Genomic DNA, 22,121 nt, shown 5'->3' with positions numbered 1-22,121 from the left:
CTATGCTGTGTGCTTTACGTGAATTATCTCATCCTCAAAACAACCTTTCGGGCTAGATCATAACGATTATCCATACTTTCAGAGGAGGAAGCAAGCACAGATTAAGTAATATGTTCAAAGTCACATGGGTAGTACGAGGTGGGGTTGAGATTTGAAACTAAGTAATTTGATACCACAGCCTTAATTCTTTCAAACTACTTTACATGCCTCCAAGAGTTTTCAGGCCTAACCTATAGAACTGTACCATATGATAATTGTCTTTCTCTGACTGACTTCTTTTGCTTAGCATAATACCCTCTAGTTCCATCCACCTCATTGCAAATGGCAAGATTTCACTTTTTGATGGCTGAGTAATATTCCATTGTATACATATGTACCACATCTTCTTTATCCATTCCTCTGTCCATGGACATCTGGGCTCTTTCCATAGTTTGGCTATTGTGGACATTGCTGCTATAAGCATTGTGGTGCAGGAGTCCCTCCGGATCACTACATTTGTATCTTTGGGGTAAATACCTAGTGCAATTGCTGGGTCATAGGGTAGCTCTATTTTTAACTTTTTGAGGAACCTCCATACTGTTTTCCAGAGAGGTTGTACCAGCTTGCATTCCCATCAGCAGTGTAAGAGAGTTCCCCTTTCTCCACATCCTTGCCAACATTTGTGTGGAATTTAAGAAACAAAACAGAGGAGCATAGGGGAAGGGAGGGAAAAATAAAACAAGACAAAATCAGAGAGGGAGACAAACTGTAAGAGACACTTAACCATAGGAAACAAACTGAGGGTTGCTGGAGGGGAGGGGGATGGGGGAAGGGGTAACTGAGTGATGGGCACGAAGGAGGGCACGAGATGTAATGAGCAGTGAGTGTTATAAACAACTGATTAAACACTGAACTCTACCTCTGAAACTAATAATAGACTGTATGTTAATTGAATTTAAATAAAATTAAAAAAAAAAAAAGAACTGTACCAATGCATGCAAGGATCCCAAAAGTCATTCTTTGCCACATCCCTCCCTTCTTACAGGTTTACATGAAACCATCCTGGATTGATAGGTTAATGAGACTGTCCTTAAAGCTTCGATTAGCTCATCTGCCTTTGGTAATTCACTTCAACAAAGTTGGAAGGTTTTGTCTAGATGTAACTTGAAACCCACTGGATTCACTAAAGATCTAAATCCTGAGGACTCTATGTCTTAAGGAGTATGTCTTTTCCATTGATGGCCACTATTTTCCAGAGTCCATTCATTCCCATGCCCTTTATCTTTCATGAATGGTAACATCACTGGTCATTGATAGTTATTTCATGTAGAACCAAAAAAGTTATGGTGATCATATTTTCGAGAGCAAAAGAGTTGATGCATGGTTTAGAACTATAAAAAATCTGAGACAGGTATGAGACTAACTACGAGGGTTAAAGCTTATCAGTATTACTATTGATATTTAAACTCATCTTTGCTTTTAATAGAGGAGTCCTCCAACAAATGTGCATGGAGCAGCACTGTGGTCCAGGTCTCTGGCAGATTTGGGGGATGCAACGTCATGGGACATAGGGTCCCTGGCCTTGTAATGTTCTTGCTCTTCCTAATACAAATTCTTTGAACAGCTTTTATGATTCAGTATTTCTCACTGGGTAGCTGCAGCCCATAGGAATTTAGAAGTAGAAAATTTACCTGAACTGAAAATGCTGTTCTTTGGAAGCACTCCATAGGCATGCTCTCTGTAGAGGAATCTCTGCATGGCACTTGCCACCTTCATTTAACGCTCTCTCCTCCCCATTATTGTAGGCCTCTTTCCTAGGTCCTGTGGCATCTAGTTTTCTCTTTACCTGTTTGACACTGGTTACCTGTTTTAAAAATACTACTCATATTCTACTTCTTGGTTTTAGAACTTCACACGGTTCCCTGTTGTCCACACATCAGGCTCAAACTCCTTCTTGTTGAACCGAGGCAGGTCACAGTCTGGCTCCACATTCTCCTCTCTGGCCCCCTTCTAGTTGCTATCATTCCCTTTGTTCTCCACTGACCACTCAGCCAGCTATGCTGAACTATGAGGTCCGACTGTGTGAAAATGCCATTTTACATATCAAAAATGGTTTAAGACTTGCATTCGGATAGGGTTCAAGTTAATATTTGCCATTCCTGCAGGATATTGTGCTTTCAGACCGACTTTCTGCTGAATGTCTTCACATGCTTCATCTGATCAAGTCCTACTCATCCTTTAACACCCATGGCAAATGTCCCCTTTCCATGAGGATTTCCTGGCTCAGCCAGTGGAATTCGCACCTCCCACTGAGGCTCACACTCTGGGTGTGGTTCTACTCCCCACTTGGCTTGGGGGAGTTACCAGTCCACTCTGACATGATGGCGACCCCGCCTTGTCTGGCCTGTGAACACGAGGAAGGGGACCACGCCAGGTAGCTCCCGTGTCCTGCATGGTCCCTTGTACCACATGCTTAGTGAATCCTGGCTGTTGAAGGACCTGCTTCCTTTATAAACTCGTAATTATGAATAAAAAGACACCCATACACGTTTTTAAAATTCTGATGTCATTTATTGGCACAAAAATTATTCAGATACAACGTGGTGTCTAGAATGGCTACACTTGATACTTTGTGCATTTAGTTTACTATTTCTTTTGCTCAGAGTTCCCCGCAGGTACCAGACCTCCCCGCTCTGTGGTCAGCACCTCCAGGACAGCATTTGTTTTCAAGGCCTTGCTCTACACAGAGAGCGTTCAGACTTCACTGAAAACATCCCAGGACTGTGCTGGGGAAGGCTGCTGCGGGCCGCCCTACTGCACGTGGGTCTCTGTGCGTCTGCTCCGTGAAGGCCACCCAGCCATTGCGAGAAACTCCCCTCCCAGCATTCGGGTCTTGGATTGAAGTGTGTAAGTCGCAGCATCATGGGTGAGGCAGAAGACAGACACTTTCCACCCATTTTGGCCCATCTTACAAATGATGCTGTCTGCGGACCAGTGAGGTAATGGGATGGGTGGAAGTGACCAAGTCAGCTTCTCCCGATTCCTAACATGTGTCCTCCATGGCCGGAGGCTTCTTGGCTGTGCAGAGTTTGCTGTATCCTTGTTGAGAGGAACAACTAGGCCATTGTTCTATCAGCAATGCTTATGAAGAGTTCTCTTGTGAGTTAAGTCAAAACCCGTATTTCTAAGTTATGAATCTTCTGTTCCCCCAAATCAATGGCTTGATTTGTGTAGTATTACTGTGTTGACTGTCCTGGGAACCAAATCAAGCCTTGTGTTTCTGACAATATATTCTTCAACAGCAGCCAAAGAGTTGGTTCAAACCAACGTTTAATATACAGTAGTACGTTTCATTTACATTTCAAAATATAAACAAAGTCGAGCTCTCCGACCGTGGTTTCAGTTTAGTGGAAGCATATACCCAAGTACAAAAGCCTCAAGAGAAACGCGGTCTGGGCCTCGGGTTACCAGAAAGGACACCTAAGATGAGAGAGAGAAAAGAAATATTTTAATAATTTGAGCTTTTTCAAAGCTTTACATGGATACACTGAAAATGGAGAGACCAAGGTCTGACAACCCCCGGGGACATTCCTTGAGATCTCCCACAGCTAACTGTGTTGGACACACTCATCAATTCCAGTCAAGGGCTGATGCCTGCTGGCCCCAGAAGGACACTCCCCCATTAGCCTCCCTCTCAAGTTTCTACCCTCAAGCGTGCCTCGGGCAATTAATCAAAGCAGACCCCAGAGGGGTCCTTGAGGTGACAATCCCAGATCATAAATTTGTCTTTGCATCTCCTTCTGTCGGTGCTCCAGCTTTTCCTTGGCCCTTCCCTCTATCTTGGAATTGACAGCAAAACTCCAGAAAGAACCCCAGTCCCCCCCCTCAAAAAAGAGGGACTTACATACATTTCTAAACCATTTTTAAGGTAATTTTAATTTACTTTGGTGTTTGCCTTCCAAATATGCACCCACGTTACTCAAGTTCCTTCCTTTTTAGAACTGGGAACGCACATGGCGAATACAAACTTTTTTTTAAGAGATCCGACACTGCGATTCCCCTTTCTGGATCCTGCACCACCCCCCCAGGTCTTCCCTGCCACGGCGGGACTGGGGCACGGGGTGGGGCCCTGTGTGCATGTCTGCGCACCGCGCCTCCCACAGACGCTCACCAGCCGATATAGCACTGACAGAGGTTCTCGTGTGACGTGGCTTGTTTGATGAGCAGCTCCACCTGTGTCGGGACATCCAGGGTTTCGTCATGAGAAAAGTCCCGACCTAGGACAGGAGAAACACACACAGTCCTTCTGCACCACTCCGTCCCTGCCCCCGGTTCGGCTGGCCTGTCTGTGCAGCCCTGCTCAGTTTCTCCTTGTCTGAGAGTATGAAGGCTGCATGGCAGCCGGGTTTTTAAATTCACCTCCATGTGACTTGAATACACACCAGTCTCCTCCTAAGAGACTTGGTTCAAAGAGGGGAAAGGCCTGCAGTTGGCTGAGCTCAGGAGTGTCGAAGAGCTGGCTGCTGGGTTTGCAGAGATTCCTTCATCTATTGCAATCATCAGGCAAGTGGATGAGAAACTGTGCTCGGTTTCAGTCCTATAACCTCCATGGTTGGGCCTTTCCTCCCACAGGGAAGCTTGCTTCCATCACAAACCCATCATCTCAGCCCGGAACAGGCACTCATGGCCAGCTGATGAAGCCTCTTTGGCACAAGGGCCATTTCCTGTCCTCCCCTGCCCACCCCCACCAACCGCGTGTCCAAGCCTCCCTGCTGGCTTCTCACCGTCAGCACCCGCCCTCGGCTCCTACTTGACAAGTTCATCCATTCACTGAGCTCATCATTCTGGACCCCTGAGGTGTTAGGCAGTGCTCGAGGAGCTGGATCTGTTCCACAGGAGCTCCCTCTTCGGTGGTGCTGCTGCGACCCTCGGGAGCTGTCCCTCCTCCCGCTGAAGGCTAAGTTCACCTGCGCTCGGATCCCACCTCCTCCCGCTTCCTAGGGTGCTTTACACGGTCACCTACCCTCCTCTCCCTCCTGTCTTCAAACTTCTATAAACTCATTCCCTTTGCGCACTGAAGAACAAAAGGCTCTCGCGCACTAACCCTACTGCAGCCAGCCCCCACCCCCTTCCCCATGCAGCCGAGCTTCTCACAAGTTTGAAACTTGCCTCCTCTGCCTCACTTCCCTCACTTCACCTTCTCTTCAACCCCTTCGGTCTGGCTGCCAGGCTCTTCACTCTCAGAAGGCTGCCAGGGACTTGGAGCTGTCCTCGGTGCCTGCCGTCCCTCATGCCTCCTCATTGATCCTTCGCATTTTACCTCCTGAAGATCTGGGGGCCACCTCCCTAGTCTAGTCAACTGTCCAGCCGCAAATTCGGCAGCAGCTTCCTCCCTCCACACAGCCTCCATGGCCAGAGCAGGGAGGATTCCCCAGTGCAAACCCACTGGGCCCCTCCTGCCTCCCTGCTCCCCCTCCAAGCCCTCAGAGCCTTCCCATTGCCCTTAGGACGGAGGATGAAAGTGTAAGGCACTGTATGGTCCCGCCCCAGCCCGCTCAGAGTGTGTGCACTCTGCTTCTGTGCACCTCCCATCTCGCTCTCTGTGGCAGTCAGACTCGTCTGCGTTTAGACCATTTTTCTTGCCAGATTTGCTCCCACCACAGGGCCCTTGCATGTGCTGTTTCCGTTACCTGGAACACTCTGCCTCTAATTATGTCCTCCTTCAGATTTTAGCTCAAGGGTTGTTTCCCAGGGAAGCTTTCCTGGAACTCCGGGCACTTAAATTCCCTTGTGACTAGCATCACAGCCCAAGTCCTTTCTTGCACCTAATACGGCCCCTTTAGATGCCGACTCCATGAGGGCAGGCAATCTGTCGGCTCCTACCAGCCGTTTCATCAGCATCCAGGGCTTACAGGTGCTCAACAAATAAATACAACTTGACTTCAACACTTCTGTGCCAGGCCCCAATGGTGAGGCCTGGCATCCCATGTCTCATTTGAGCCTCACTGCCTTTTGAGAGAGGCATTCTTCCAGATGAACAGAGAGGCCCAGGGCTCACATAGGGTGTGGTGGAGCTGGGGTCTTTGAGCCCCTTGACTCCCACCTCCTGTCACACCATCTTGTCTATAGGACATGTCTTGCTTTCAAAGGTATGCATTTCTCTCCTTCCATGCTCTCCACTCCATAATAGTCCCCGAAGTGCAGGAAGGCAAAGGATCAGAGTGGTCAGGTCTGTTCCAATATCAAGCCATGATGATAAGAAAAACTTTCCTGAATTTGGAACCAAATGAACTTTACTCACCCCGGTCTGGTAAAATGAGATTAACATTACTTAGAGTGAGTTTAATGGTCATTGGAGAATCAGAGAGGGTCCTCAACTGATAGCCTCAGAGACCCTCCAGTTAGCTGCAGAGTCAAAGTTTAGGCACCAACACCACTGGAAAGGGGCCGACCCCCCACTCAAGGGGAGAAAAATCTCTTTAAGACTTTATGTTCCTTTTAAGTAAACACACACACACACACTCACCAGTGAGCTTGTCTCGAACCCTGTTAATAATTTGAATAGCTTTCTTATTTAGGGCCTCTGGTTTCACCAAACCGTCTCCAACTGGAATACACAAGAGTAGAAATAACAATAAGATGGGATCGTCATAACAGGTTCAATGGATGCCCCTGTTTTTCTCAAATATTCACTTTTGGAAGTGTTGAGTAATTCTTCCTCTGTGTCTATCTTTGTCTTCAGAATAGAATGAGATATTCATAGGCCCTTGTCTGCTCAAAGGCGGGCTTGTTGCTTTACCTTACCGACCCCTCTCGTGGTACAGCACAGGTGCTATGTTCTTAATGAGCTAGTCATTGGTGCGATTCCTCAGAGGTCAGACTTACTGAAAGAATGAATAGATTCTGGCACTGTGGTCCCTGTTTTCTTATGGGCAGGTTCCCCAAGTTCCACACCGTCCAAAATTTCTAGGAGGAAAAAAAATCGATTGGCAGAAAATTCCAAGACCAAGAAACCACTGTTGCAAGCGTTAGCTCTACTTCTTTACACACTATATTCCCTTGAACACTCACTGCTACCTCTGAGGGGAAAGGAGATGAAGAATGGTCACTATGTGTTTAAAAGATTTTACATCTCCAAAGCATGAATTTTCAAGCAAACGGCATTTATAAAATGTTCTGACATAGAGAACAGGAGCGTGAATGAATCCCTGGTGATAAAACTTGTCAAAACAACTGATGATAATATAAAGAGCACTAGCTTTCAGTGGGTCACACCCATGACCAAAGTGCTATTCATTCTTTGGAGGAATTTATACATCCTTTCTGGGCAGAGAGAGTCCTCAGGCTTACAGTCATCCTCCACTGAGTGTGGCCTTCAGGAGAGAAGAGTCTAGAAGCAGAAGTATGAAGTTATTTACACATTGTTCTTGTACACCACAGGCCTTCAAAATGAAGCCAGGGATGATAATACTTTTATGAATGACCACTTGGAACTTAACTTTCAAGCCACAGAGAACCAGCCAGGTCTAGCCAGAACCATGTGGGGCCAACAGAACCAGCTGTCCCAGTTCCCCTTGGCACGCCCTAGACAGCAGAGAGGAGTCACCCACTAACGTACTAAAGAGGTGGACCCTGAGAATGAAACCTGTTAAGTCTCACTTACTTACTCACATACTTTGGATGAGACCAGGCACCCGCACAAGGTACCCCAGACACCAGGAGTAATTCAGACATCATTCACAAATCCTGTCATGGTGTCCAGGCTAGAGTCCACACCTGTTCACAGACTGGACCATAACCTGGCACCTCAACTTCCTGCCCAAAACACCTTCTTCCTTCCCACCCACCCAGGAAGGCCAGCTTAAATCCAGCCAGCCCAGGAACCTCCGTAACGACTGCCGTTCAGAGCGGTACCTCCTTTCTCTCAGCCCCACGGCCTCTCCTCCAAACCCAGCTGTGAGCTGCTGGATCACACAGTGGACTTCACTGTTCTCTTAATAGTTCATAGGCCAGGGGCGCCTGGGTGGCTCAGACGGTTAAACGTCTGCCTTCGGCTTAGGTCGTGATCTCCGGGTTCTGGGATCAAGCCCCACGTCGGGGTCCCAGCTCAACGGCGAGTCTGCTTCTCTCTCTCCCTCTGTCTCCCCCCTGCTGTGCTCTCTCTAATGAATAAATAAAATCTTAAAAAAAAAATAGTTCATAGGCTATACAGTTTGGTCGATTCCATAACGTGATTCTGTGCTTCTCCGTGGTCATCTCTGTATGTCACATTCTTTTTGCACCCTTAAACATTATTTGGCTTAGCTAAGCAACCAGTTGCACATGTTCCATAAACGTCTGTAGAGAATATCTACTTTTTTATACCCCAACAGTATTTCCAAGGTGTGAACTATGTTGTTAGATGTTATGAGGGAAAAGGAGTGGGCTGGGGAGGGGGGCAAAGGGGGTGTGTGTGAAATAAAGTTAAACAGCTTTACTCTAAGACCTTTGAGAGGTTCCATATACAAACCCTATTCTGGCTCTCGGAGGGGCATTATCTTCCTGGGACCCTATTCTGTGGACGCACTCTTGGAAAGTGTTTCCTGTGGCTTCCCGGCTCCTCAGCCGGCAACGTAAATACGCTTCTACTGCTTCCATCCTCCTATTCCTGAGCTATTAACAAGGCTCTAGGACCATGTGATACAGCTAATAATTATCCCAGTCCAGACACCACTAAAGGGCATACAAAATACTGGCTAATATTCAGACATGCTTTTAATTGTGTATTTTTGTTTTTGTTTTAAAGATTTTATTTATTTATTTGTCAGGGAAAGAGAGGAGAGAGAGAGAGAGCACAAGCAGGGGGAGCGGCAGAGGAAGAAGCAGGATCCCCACTGAGCAAGGAGCCCGAAGCAGGACCCCGGGATCGTGACCTGAGCCAAAGGCAGACGCTTAACCAATTGAGCCACCCAGGGGTCCCTAAATGTGTTTTTATAGATTAAGCTCGGATAGAAATTCGGATCAAAATTCCTGAGACTTAGGTACCCACTCCATCCTGAGAAGCATGAAATAAAAAACAAAAACAAAACAAAAAACTGGGCACCTGGGTGGCTCAGTTTGTTAAGTGACTGTCTTCAGCTCAGGTCATGATCCCGGAGTCCTGGGAACGAGTCCCACATCAGGCTCCCGGCTCAGCGGGGAGCCTGCTTCTCCCTCTGACCCTATCCCCTCTCATGCTGTTTCTCTCTCTCTGTCAAATAAATAAAAATAAACAAAATCTTTAAAAACAAAAAACAAAAAACTTATGCTCAGTAAATATTTCCAGACCAACTTTCTGAAGTTAACTAAGTGCCCATTAGACACTGTTTTAGCAGGGCCAGAATTGCTGCGGGACTGCATCACTGGTCAGAGCCTTTAGAAAACATGCTTCCGGGCATCTGTTACCGCCTCCGCTGTGCTTCCTAATGGCAGTCACAAAGCTCTCCCTGTTTAAGACACACTCTGGACAAAAGGAAACAGAAGCTGCAGTCTCCCAGGGGATGGACCCACCTACTGACTGGCCAGCAGAGTAGGAATCCGTCCTTGTTCGGGACCGCTTGTTGCCTTTGGTATTTGCTAGGGAAAGAAACAAAGAGAGGATAAAAAGGGCTTCAAACTCTGACTTGAAAGAAACTTGGTTGATACGGTATTTTCTTCCAACCATAAAAATACAATTTTTTACTGAAAGCTAAAGTCCCTCAGAGAGAGCCCAGGATGGATCACTCAGGACGCAGGGGGTGTCAGCATGGGTATGCAATCCTGTGGGACACTCTGTGTCGCTGAGCTGAATTTAGACGCTGTGGATCAGATAACAGAAGGTGAGAGTGGGACTGATCGGTGTGGGTGAGACACCGGGGTCGGTCACCCCCTTCCAAGGAGGAGGAGCAAAGGGGAGACAGAGATGCAGCTGCCCTAGATTGCAGGCGCTTGTGTCTCCTGTCGAGATTCCAGCTTGCTACTCTGTATGAAATCCGAACAGACAAGAATTACCAGGGATTACCCTGAAAGTATTTTAATTAATATTTAAATTGATAATTGGTGTTTTTTGTTTTAGTTAATAAGAAAAAGTACTTGAAATTCATTTCCAGCCACTGGAACAGCTCTGTGAAAACATAACCCAACAGCCCAGTAATAGAGCTCAGGCTCCGGGCTGGCAGGGGGCAAGGTTAGTGAAATGCAACGTGTCCGATATTCCCAGTTTGGAGGGTGCTGGCTCCAGCTCCCAGGCAATTGCATTAACTCACTGTCCATCAGCCTCCAGTTAAGCAAGGGGTCGTAGACAAAGGCTTCCAGCACGGCCATGACACTATCCTTGTGTTCCCGAAGCACTTCCATCACCGTGTGGCATGTGATCCTATAGTTGCCATCCAGACCAGTAACCTGCAGGACCAGACCCACTCATCACAGAAGTCACCGGCCCCGGCCCCGCCCCTGAAGGCCTCAGGACAGAAGCGAGTCGAGAGGGTCTGTCACCCGACCTTAGGAAGCAGACACAGGCCATTACTGATGTATCAGGCTGGGAATGTGTTCAGAGCAAGGGGTCAGGTCAGGCCTGTGATTCATATGACACAAGGTCTGATGTGAAGCATGGTGAGACTCTCTCAAAGGTCGATCATTTCTAACACAATGGAAAATATCAGGAAACAACCACAGAACCAACCCAGGCATTCTGGGGAACTGATGAGACCGAACAAGCCAGTCTGTGTGCAGAGGCGGTCTTGACTGTGTTGGTCCCATTCCAGAGCAGCTTATTCCCAAGACCCACTCACCTCCATAGCATTGGTCAGCATTCTTGTTAGTCTAAATGGAATCTTCTCTGGGAATTTCTCCCTGGTCATAGCAACCTATGGGGAAATAAAAGAGAAAAACCAAGTCCAATGGCTAGATTGTTTTTTTTCTTTTGTATTTTATTTTATTTATTTATTTTCCAGGCTAGATGGTTTTCTTTAGCTAAAGCCAGGCAAAAACAGGTAGCTTTTCTTTGCATTGATTTCAATTAGGGCATAGAAATGAAGTAGCTTTAGTTTAGTGAGGGAACTTGTCACCGGGCTTTTAAAAGATAACTAAAGGGGCGCGTGGGTGGCTCAGTCGTTAAGCGTCTGCCTTTGGCTCAGGTCATGATCCCAGGGTCCTGGGATCGAGCCCCGAGTCGGGCTCCCTGCTCTGCAGGAAGCCTGCTTCTCCCTCTCCCACTCCCCCTGCTTGTGTTCTCTCTCCCGCTGTGTCTCTGTCAAATAAATAAATAAAATCTTAAAAAAAAAAAAGATAACTAAAAAGACACACACACACACACACACACAAAGGGATAGAGGGAACAAAGAAAAAGGACAAGTGTGCATCACACCAGGCCTCTGACCAGCAGGCCAGTTCAGGATGAAGATTCCTGAGTCAGAGGGTGTGTGAACAGTGGCCCTTGCCTCAAAAGGGGTTAGAGTCCAGTTACAGCAAGTATCAATGAGCACGGGCTTCACTTCTTAGTTTGACTTCCTATTGCTTTGGTAGGAGAGGCAGCGATCAAGATAATGCATTTTGAGCTTAAGTTTGCCTGAATGGTCAGAGGCGGAAAGGTGGTCATCTGGAAAGGTAAGCTTTACGTGGGGTTCTGGAACACGTGCTCACCTCAAAGCAGTCCCCAAAGTCGATGTGCAGGATCTTCCCACTCAGCCGGTCCAGCATTAGGTTGGATGGGTGTCTGAGAAACAGAAGAGACCATGGAACGGCCACTAGAGCAGCAGAGGCGGACAAATCAACAAGGATGGGATATTCCGGGCCCTGTCCACAGGCCAAAGCCAGCCCCCACCTGACTCTGCCAACACAGTTTTTCTGGACACAGCCCTGCCGATTTGCCATGTCCCGTCTCAGGCTGATTCTGTGCCACAAGCAGACATGAGAGGCTGTGAGATTATCATATGGCCAGCAAAGCCTAAATTATTTCTTATCTGGCCCTTTACAGAGAAAGTTTGCTGATCCCTGCTCCAGGTCCGAAACGAAGATGGGTCAGTGTGAAATCACACGTTGCATTCCTGAGGTCTTCGGTCACAAGATGAATCCTGTCTGGCGGTGCCGGCGTCTCAGAGTGACGAGGCTCTATCTTTACCCTTCAGCACCCATCACGGGGTCCCATCTCCTGAGCCCCCAGACTAGGAAGGGTCATCTGGCTTTTGTCACCAGGAATTCTCCTGGCTCTTTTTAAAAATGAGAATTCATTATTTTTGTGGGAAAAAATTATTTTTACTCTCAATTGCACGAGACATGATCCCAGGAGAAAGAGTTGACACCAAGGAACTAGTTTTTCGAAGACTTCCAGACAGTCAATTTCTGAATATTCCTAAGCTACTTTTTCAGTCAATACATGTGGATAAAATTCATTATGCAGAAATATCAGAAGGATCTACTGTGGTTAGTTTCAATTACAGAAATAGAATTATTTATCTCAGCACAGTGGTGACTGATGGTTACTGAATCAGTAAAATCCATCATATTTTTAAAATTGTTATTTATTTTATTTAAAAAAATTTTATTTATTCATTTGACACAGAGAGAGAGAGAGAGAAAGAGAGAGAGAGAGAGATACTGAGAGAGAGAGAGCACAAGCAGGGGGAGCGGCAGAGGAAGAAGCAGGCTCTCCACTGAGCAAGGAGCCCAACTCGGGGCTCGATCCCAGGATGCTGGGATCATGACCTGAGCTGAAGGCAGAGGCTTAACCAACTGAGCTACCCAGGTGCCCCCTTTTTTAAAAAAGTAAACTCTACACCCAATGTGGAGCTTGAACCCACAACTCCAAGATCAAGAATCACATGCTCTATTGAATGAGCTAGCCAGGCGCCCCTATATATGGTTTTTAACATATTTAACCAGCCTATGGAGAAAGTAGTACCCAAGAACTAGGTTCTAGTTTGCTGGGCTGTTCTGTTGCATGGATAATAAACAGGGACTAAGGCTGGTGCTGCAAACAAGACCTACAGGTACAAAATACAATTTTTTACCAAATGGTCATAAATATTACTGGAAAATGAAAGGAAACTGTTTAAGAAAGGTACAATATAGGGGCGCCTGGGTGGCTCAGTCGTTAAGCGTCTGCCTTCAGCTCAGGTCATGATCCCAGCGTTCTGGGATCGAGCCCCGCATCAGGCTCCCTGCTCGGCGGGAAGCCTGCTTCTCCCTCTCCCACTCCCCCTGCTTGTGTTCCCGCTCTGGCTGTCTCTCTCTCTGTCAAATAAATAAAATCTTTAAAAAAAAAAAAAGGTACAATATAGAAAAAGACTACAAAAACAAAATCAATTTACTCACCTATCTCCCAGGCCCAAAATATACCCAACCATGGACATGACTGCTAAAGAGCGGGTGTAGTTGGTTCTTCGGTCAAACCACACCTGGAACAGAGGAGCGCACATGAACCGAGGCTCTGGAAGCTAACTAGCTTCAACATAATTATACCTCAATCAGTAGTCTTCTTATGTTCCATCAGTAACTAGTTAATAACATAAAATGGAATAAAGACCTCATTTATAATTGTAACAATGGCAAACCATGCTTGGAATAAACTTAGAGATGTATAGAACCTAGATGAATAAAAAAGAATTAACCTTTGCTTAGGAACATAAAGACCTGAGTGAATGAAAGTACCCATTCAAGACCATTAAAATGTAATAACCTCCCAAATTATTTGATACATTTAATGTAATTCTACTCAAAATTCAGTAGCACTTTTTTTGGGGGACCATGACAAAATGATCCCAAAATTTATCTGGAAGAAGAAAAAATTAAAATAGCCAATGAGAAGAGACTTTTTATTAATAGTTGTATTAACAGTGTGGTACTTGAAGAGAAATACACTTTAGAGAGATCAATGAAATAAAACAGAAGCCCCAGAAAGAAATCCAATGGCATAGAAAAATTTTTTGTATCATAAAAATGGACTCTCTTAAATAGTAGAGAAAAGATGGATTATTCGGTAAATACTGTGATGTTGGCTAATCATCTCAAAAAAATAAAATTTAAATCTTAAATTCTGAATTGGGTTGAGGATTTAAATGGAAAAACAAACTTTATAATCAGTACAAGAAAATGAATGTAGAAAGATACATATCTTGAGGTGGAGAAGGCCTTCCCAAATACAAAGCCAAAGGGAGAAACTTCAAAGGATCAAAAATCTGGTAACTTCTAACTTTTAAAAAATGTCTATATATCAAAAAAAAGCCCCAAATCCCAAACCAAGAAACATACCATAACAAAAATTTAAAAACCAAATAAGCAGGAAATTTCTAACATGTATGAAAAAGATTTAGTATCCTTAATATAAACACAACTCAAATACTACTGTAAGAAACGGGAGAAACATTAAATCACTAAATCTGTATCTGCTAAACTGCACAGCTCGCCCACTTAATTTCTGTTATAAAAGACAGTACATAATCTACAGCTGCTCGTCACAAAGACGAGTCCACCAGGCGCACGCGAACAAACAAGAAAGCCAGCCCCGGTACGAGTGCGTGGGCCAGAGGGCAGAGGCGCGCACGAGGAGCCCAGAGAGTCGTACCTCGGAGCTGGGGCTTTTCAGCCACAGCAGCTTGGCCAGGTCATCGCCGGCTGTGTTATTGACGGCGTGCTCAAACACCTCCACCTTCTGCATCAGCGTCAGGTGATCGTAGTCTGGAGCCATCTGCATCAGGACACAACCGTTCTGAGAGCAGCCCCGGACTGGCAGCTTCAACCCGGGAGGAAATGAGGCCCTGGGTCCAGGCAGAGCTGGGTTCTGATCTCACCACCCCAGCCCAAAGGAAAGGAAGTAAGAACAGTACAAAAGGGAAAAAAAGGGTATGGCCAATGGGACCTGAGGACCACGGGAACAGCCAGGCCTAAGGGTGAAACATCAGGTCCCACCCGAGTTCAAGCCTACTGGTGTCAAAGAGAGCACTGGAGCCATCGAGGTTGTGGGTAACAAACAAATCTTTCTTTCTTTTCTTTTCTTTTTTAAGATTTTATTTATTTATTTGATAGAGAGAGCACAAGCAGGGGGAGCTGCAGGCAGAGGGAGAGGGAGAAGGAGGCTCCCCGAGGAGCAGGGAGCCCGACACAGGGCTGGATCCCAGGACCCTGGGATCAAGACTTGAGCCGAAGGCAGTCGCTTAACCAACTGTGCCACCCAGGCGCCTCACAACTCTCCTTCTTATTACTTGCATCTCTACTAACATCATTTCCCCATGTGGCCAGTGCCCCGTATACATCAGGTGTTCGGTCAATACACGCTGCCTGATAAGCAATACTGTGCAGTCTCACCTAGAATGCTGAACACCTAATTTCTGGGCTTTAGGGTCCTGTTTCTTAGAGGTAATCTGCTTTAGGACTCACTTCATGAAAACTTCTTCAGTAGAGAATTCTCCCAAATAGATTTTTCAGTGATGTACATACACAGAAGAACGAGAAGAGCAGCTTTGTAGAGATTTCCCAACTTGCGAGTTACGTCAAGACACTCAAGCACTGGGTTTGGCAGCCTCATCACATACCCGCAACATGATGCGATGCTCGATGTTGAGAAGGATCTTCTTTTTCTCTCTGTAGTCCCGGATGAGGGCGTGCAGCGTGTCGCAGTGCGGGACCCAGCCGATGAGGCCCGAGTTGGTGGATAAGGGGATGACGGCGTATCTCTGGATGCTGGCACCCCCGGGAAAGCAGGGTTGGTTATCAGACGGTAACCAGAGTGCACCTCTGAGCCCCTCACAACACATGCACGCGGGCTGAATGGCGCCCCCCGCACAGGGCTGCTGTCAGGTGTGCACGAAGATGGCCGGGGCTGGCGGGAAAGCACCACCAGCCTCCTCAACCTGCCTGACAAACTCACTGCTGTCGGGGAGCAGCCCAGGACTGTTTCCAAGCCAAAAACAACCTCCAACTTAATATCCATGTTCTTAACAGAAAGACGAGGAAGAGAGCAGGGCGGACAGGGAAGGTAAAACACACCAGATGTGCAGCATCCCTAGTCTAATGGCCACGGGCCATTCCATTCTGGACCCTCTGGTGGTTGTCACAGGCATTTCCCTTGAAAGTTCGCTAAAAGTATGGACAATTCTTGTTGTCTTTGACACCTTGGCTACTAGTGACTTCCTGTCAGATACATAGGTCTACAACCGATTTCATGAAGAGACACGACCACATGGGAGGGATGTAAGGAAACCCTAGAAGACCAGTCAAATCGCTGCTGTGCCCCGCCCTCCCCCGCCCCCCTCACCATGTCCTGAATACCTGAGGTTCTTGCGAAGAGACGTTGGGTCATTGGCCAGAAGGGTGTTCACCAGGCCAAAGAGCTGCATCACTCGCTCGTCCTGCCGCAGGTCTTCGTGGCCCTTCAGGAGGAAAACAAACTCATGCCCGTTGCTGCCTGTAGAAATGGTGGGAGCAGTAAGCACAGACCAGCCCTGTATTCCCGACCTCCCAGAGACTACGTGTACCCCACCCAGTCACACTTCCACACAAACACGAAAAGTACCCTAGAACTGATGAAAAGAATGGCCCTGCTTTTGATGGCCCCCAGTGAAATGTTGGTCAAATTACAAATAAATAAAATTAAAATCAGCTCTGTCTTTGAAGATCAGGAATGATTCTGCACAGAGATGGTCATTCTGTATGTTCCCTCACAACCCACTCTCTGCCCTTCTCTGTCTTGCTCGGGCCTGTGAAACCTGACCCCTAGAGACTATATCACCTGGGGTCCCAGTTGGGCTTGGCCAATGGGGGCACTGGCAGGAGGGAAGTCAGAGGGCCAAAGGGTTTGCCCCTGACAACGGCCAGGCTCCAGTTCTAGAATTTTCCAGTGTCCCTCCACCTGGGCTACAGCTTCTGGTGAATGGCCTCTCTTTCAGGGTTATGTGCTCTCGATGGGCTCCTTGCCCTTTCGGGTCTGGAGGGTGGGGGTGAGTGATAGCTTCTCACTGTTGGCTCTCTTAACTCTGCTCACAGAAGGAAATAGGTCCTTCTTTCAAGTCTCTAATGAAATACTGTGGAGAGCCTGACTGACCCATGTTTTAGTATCAAGAGACACCAGCCCACGGAGAGATGATCACCTGGGAACCACAATAAACTGGTGCTGGTGAGTAACTACTGCATTTAAAAAGCAAGAGCCATATTAAAGGTGAGAACACTCGAAGGGCCACCAGAGCATCCAGGCCTCCCACAACTACCTACCTTAATAGGTCACAGAGCTCACTGTGAGAACTCATTTCCACTTCAGTTTGTTCCTTTTACACAGTCATTTCCCAAAGAGAGAGACCGTGATGGTGAAAAAGAACATTCGAGAGCCCAGGAGCCCTTTCTTTAGCTCTGCTTGTCACCTACCACACCTGCATCCGGATGCCCCTTTGTCGGCCCTGTCAGTCCCCTGCAGCTGCCTGCCACCCCCACCTGGCCACGCTGCACACCTTTACAGTTCCCTCCACATATTCTACTGCAGGGCGGTTAGGCTTCACGTAAGCATCGCGACGGTATGAACAAACTAGGAGTCCTGAGGAGGATGTAATGGGAAACCCACTGGTGCTCTATTTCTCTCTCCATAAACATGGGAAAGATGCCACATGGAAAGATCAGTGGTGTGAATGGCGAGCAGTGATTTCAGAAAAGGGGAGGTGGCAGAAGCACATGGGTCCTTACCCATGAGTGTCAGCTTCCGGGGCCTCTGCTTGGAGGTGATGACCTGCAGGGACGGCGCTATGGACTGAATGCGAATGATCGGCTGGTTGGGGTCATACGTTCCTGGCACAGCCAATTCAAGGTCCCGGCACATCAGAAGTTTGGGGGAAACATACTGCAGTTCTAAGGAGGTGAGCTGTGAATAAATTACCAAAGGGGTTAGCTTTCCGCCTCCAGGGAGGAATTTAAATGCAATTTAGGTATTTTTCAAGAGATGGCTAATAGCAATGACTTGTCCTAGAGTCTGCAGATAGAAGTGAAACCAGACACTTTAGAGTTAGTGTTAAGAAAACATAAGGGAAATGACAGTTAACACTGCTAGAACCTGAAGATCCTACCTGAGGCAGCTGCTTAGAGATTCGTCTGAACACGTGATAATAGAGGTCCCAGGCTTGGGTGAGGTCCTTGACGTTCCCGGATTTCATGTACTTCCTGCACCACTCTTGGGCCTCCATTAAGTCTCGACCATATGCCTGAGCGGGGAAGCAGGGCAAGTACGCAAGTCGTCAAGGTGTGGACTAAGCCGCAGGCTGAACCCCCAAGCAGACAGCACAACTGCTTGGCCGCACGTGACGGCTGGACGGCTCTGGGCCTTCGCAAGGCTTAGCAAGGACAGCATGGAGGCCCGGTCCTGGAGGCCCCAGTCTCAGGACGGCTTATGGGCAAAGTAAGGAGAGGCATGAGCTCAGGAAGGATCTCGTGGTTTTCCAGTTAAAGCTTTGGGAGGGTTCTTATAAGTTAGTGACAATTAAATTGCTGATGTTTTTATATTCTGTGACCTCCGTCAGAGTACATTTTATTCAAGTCAGCAGGGAAGCCAGAGAGAAAGGGGTCTGGTAATGGCTTTGGGTCATGTCAAGCCGTGCTTTCTTATCCCATACCTGATTAAAAGATGTTTCCTTCAGAGTCTGGGGGCCCCGTTCCATCATAGCATGCAGGGGCTCCAGCACCTCAAACATGCCTTTCACGTTCCTCTCCCCGAAGTACAAACGAGACGCTTCTTCTAGGCCTTCATGCCACATCTCGTGCCAGAGGATGGCCACGCGGATTAGCTCCTCGCTCACCTGGACCAAAGAGGGGAAAGACAGAAGTGCCAAGGATGAGCTAACCTCAGAAAGGCCTGTCTTGGAGAGACAGGAGGTCCTCTTGCCAGCAGCACCATTGTGAGGAAGACTCACCATCATGGCCTGCTGGACCAGGGTGTTACTGTGCTCACACATGTTCTTCAGAATCTTGTTGGCTGCGTTGTGGCGGGCCGTCGTAGTGGACTTAGAGGCCACGGTCAGGGGGTAGATGAGGGCCTGAGGCAGACACGGAAGGAACACTTGCAAACTCTTTCAGGAAGATAAGAGAGACACAGAGGATGCTGCTGACACTCATTTGAGTCCACCACTCAATCTTGGGGCGGGTGGGGGGCTCTCTTCTTCAGGATGGCCCCTGGGCCTGGGCCTGCCAGCTGGACAGATGGGATGCCTGGCTCCCAGTTCCTGCACTTGCATCTCTAGAGCAGCTTTCGGGAAAGCTGAGACCCAGATCAGAAGGTCAGCTGCTCGAGGAGAAACTGCCAGGGTGCCACATACCTGGGGGTGGTACCGGCCAATGTCTGTGAGAAGCTGGTGAATGAGGCGGCCCACCAAGGGCCTAGGCGTATCGATTCTTGCGATGAGCTGCGGTATAACCTGGTATTCAGACAGACACCATATGCAGCGCGTGAGATGTGAAAACAACTAGTTATTCTTCTGGGCAATGACCAGCTCTTGAAACTTGTGGTAGATGCTGGTAAGCTCTAAAACGGTTCATTCCCTTCAGTTCTCTGGGAGAAACTAAAGAAAATACGGAGTCTCGACCTTGGGACCGATCCCCCCTTCTTTACCACTGTTCACTGAACACCGCATGATCCCAGGAGGAGACAGAGCAGGAGTGAGACCTGAGCCGGCCTTACCTGTAACCAAGTGTCAATCTGGATCGCTTTCACCCCCTCCACTAAGGCTTCATTTACATCTGGCCAGTGACCATAGTCAAACCATAAGGTGAGGACTCTGGAGAAGAAGAATGAGAAAATCACAGAAAATTGAGTTTCCAAATTTTTATCTTTTTTTTAATCTTTAAGACTCTTGAGAAAAGAATAATTGGCAAAGGGCGCCTGGGTGGTTCTGTCAGTTTTGTCTGACTCTTGATTTTGGCTCAGGTCATGCTCTCAGGGTCCTGGGATCAGGCCCCACATCGGGCTCTGTGCTCAGCAGGAGTCTGCTTGAGGATTCTCTCTCTCTCCCTCTGCTCCTCCTCCCCCTGTTCACACTTTCTCTTTCTCTAAAATAAATAACTCTTAAAAAAAAGAATGATTGGCAGGGCCTCAAATCAGTGGTTCTCCAGTGTCTGGTCTCGGGGACCACCTGGGAAGGGTGGTTGGTGATGGTCGTTAATACTTGGCTCAACACAAGGAGGGGCATCCCAAGTGAACCATTATTTTGTTTCAGATAATGTAGAGGGTTCAGCATGGTCTAAGCTCAGAAATCTAACAGATGAGCCCAGGGACAACGTATGCATAATCTTTGCACATACAAAGTCACCTGGAGACCAGTGGCAACAGGGTAAATGTAGGACTCAGCTGTCCCCGTCACCCATAGCCTCTGTGTCATTTGTTTCGGCCTCTCTAAGTGGCCTCTCAAAGCTGAGGGGAGGCTCCTGGGTGGCTCAGTCGGTTAAGCATCTGCCTTGGGCTCAGGTCTTGATCTCAGGGTCCTGGGATCGAGCCCCATGTCGGGCTCCCTGCTCAGGGGGGAGCCTGCTTCTCCCTCTGCCTGCCTCTCCCCCTGCTCCTTCTCTCTCTCTTGCTCACTCTCTCTCGAATAAATAAAAATCTAAAAAAAAAAAAAAAGCTGAGGGGATTTCAGCACTACTGCCACAAACAGATACGCTCCTTCCCTTCATGAGAGAGCGCGCGCGGAGCATTCTCAGGCCAAGCCTCCTCCTCAGTCTTGGCGGGTGGAGGCTGGTCAGCCGTTACTCTTGGATATGCTCATCACGGTGGGGAAGGCGAGGAGGACGTCACGGGTGAGTCCGTGTCCTGCTGCACACACAGCCTGCCGGGGGCCCTGCCCTCCTCTGATACCTCAGGGTGTCCTGGAGGTTGTTGCCTCGTGACAAGGAGATGGAACGGAAGAAGCCCTGGACGGCAGGGACGGTGTACATCAAGAGGGTTTTGGACAAATCCTGTTGGAACACACGCATGTTAATGGACACTCTGGCCTTAGTTTTCTCATCTGTAAAAGGGGCCTCACAGCATACCGATAGCACCTCCGCCTCAAAGAGAGGTTATGAGGTTAAATCAGTTAATGCGTGAGAAGCCTCTGCATTAGCACCTGGCACACAGCAAGCACTCAGGAAATGCCAACTGTGTCACAATCACTATCACCTTGGGCTAATGGTGGCAGGGGGAGGGGGCCGAGACTGAACACGCCGCCCCCTGGGCCTGCTAGCCAACCTGGAGCACTCCGGAAGGACAGCCGGAGGGAGGCGGGGTGGGGGGAGGAAAAGGCAGAGGATGGATCCCGCCGGCCTCTGTCCTCAAGCGGACCCGCAGATGTGCACGGCCACCCACACACACAGGTGCAGGCTTTAAGGGGATGAGCTCATTCCCGTGGGAAGAATGACCAGAAACTCAGTCTTCAGCGTGGGGGCCAAAGCAGCGCCTCAAATACAAACACATGCACAAAAGCACCGTCTTGAACAATGCTGGCTGACAAGCCACACCGTCTAGGTTCCTCGGGCCCTTCAGAGTGAAGCCCGGGTTCCTCAGCGGCCCCACCATCTCACTCCTCAGAGCGCCTGGTGCCGGGCTCAGTCCTCGCTGGGGGAGGAAGGGAAGGGTACCTCAGTGACCTTCTTCTGCAGAGGAGACGGGGTGGGGCTGTTCTCGGTGCTCTCGGCCTCGCTCTCGCTGTTGCTGCCCTCGGTGCTGGTGGCGGTGGCCGTGGCCGTGGCCGCTGTGGTGGCGGCCGTGGTCGTGCTGGTGATGTTGGCCCCGCTGGCGTGCCGCAGCTTCTTCTTCTCGTCCCGGGCTTGGTTCTGATGCTTGTAGTGCAGTACAGCTTCGAAGTTCATCACTGCCCATGCGTGCCAGGCCTGGGTGGGGCGAGAGTCGAGGATGAGGAAGCTTGAGTGCCAAGGCCTTAGAGGCGTGAGGCCAAAGCTGAGGAGGAGCACTGGGACTGCCCTTTCTTCTCAGTGGCCAGCAGAGCAAAACTTCACCGAAACACTCAGGAATGGGGCCTTTTACCAGATTCAGCCTGATTCCTTCATTTTGTGGTGCCCTTACTGTAACAGGACTGTGGTGAGGGCTGGGGGGGAGGGGGGCACCCGAAGAGGAGCAAGCCAGGTCCTTGTCTCAGGGGCCTTCCGGTCTGGTGGAGGGCCCAGCAACCCGAGGACAGGCAGATGTG

The 22,121-nt window shown here is 48.4% G+C and overlaps 1 protein-coding gene across 6 annotated transcripts in view; it reads right to left on the bottom strand.

Moving 5' to 3' along the window:
* Positions 1–2,528: 2,528 nt before the first annotated feature.
* Positions 2,529–22,121, bottom strand: part of MTOR (mechanistic target of rapamycin kinase) — a 124,525-nt gene continuing 104,932 nt past the window's right edge. For all 6 annotated transcript variants that reach the window (XM_045898709.2, XM_064589938.1, XM_064589937.1 and 3 more), the window contains 20 exons: positions 21,553–21,804; positions 20,792–20,892; positions 19,622–19,718; positions 19,260–19,358; positions 18,858–18,980; positions 18,561–18,743; positions 18,018–18,152; positions 17,641–17,815; positions 16,240–16,375; positions 15,504–15,651; positions 14,537–14,659; positions 13,288–13,370; positions 11,617–11,689; positions 10,767–10,841; positions 10,242–10,377; positions 9,508–9,573; positions 6,865–6,945; positions 6,506–6,586; positions 4,151–4,256; positions 2,529–3,459 (listed from right to left, as the gene is read on the bottom strand). In XM_045898709.2, coding sequence (XP_045754665.1) covers positions 3,444–3,459; positions 4,151–4,256; positions 6,506–6,586; positions 6,865–6,945; positions 9,508–9,573; positions 10,242–10,377; positions 10,767–10,841; positions 11,617–11,689; positions 13,288–13,370; positions 14,537–14,659; positions 15,504–15,651; positions 16,240–16,375; positions 17,641–17,815; positions 18,018–18,152; positions 18,561–18,743; positions 18,858–18,980; positions 19,260–19,358; positions 19,622–19,718; positions 20,792–20,892; positions 21,553–21,804 — 2,289 coding nt within the window. In that variant the 3' untranslated portion in view covers positions 2,529–3,443. The remainder of the gene's footprint in view (positions 3,460–4,150; positions 4,257–6,505; positions 6,587–6,864; positions 6,946–9,507; positions 9,574–10,241; positions 10,378–10,766; positions 10,842–11,616; positions 11,690–13,287; positions 13,371–14,536; positions 14,660–15,503; positions 15,652–16,239; positions 16,376–17,640; positions 17,816–18,017; positions 18,153–18,560; positions 18,744–18,857; positions 18,981–19,259; positions 19,359–19,621; positions 19,719–20,791; positions 20,893–21,552; positions 21,805–22,121) is intronic.

Source organism: Mirounga angustirostris, unplaced genomic scaffold, assembly GCF_029215605.1.
Source record: "Mirounga angustirostris isolate CCGP_5_RB_7025 unplaced genomic scaffold, mMirAng1.0.hap1 SCAF_4, whole genome shotgun sequence".
Classification (NCBI taxonomy): Eukaryota; Metazoa; Chordata; class Mammalia; order Carnivora; family Phocidae; genus Mirounga; species Mirounga angustirostris.
The sequence above is the reverse complement of the archived record's forward strand: the minus strand, read 5'-3'. Positions and strand labels throughout refer to the sequence as shown.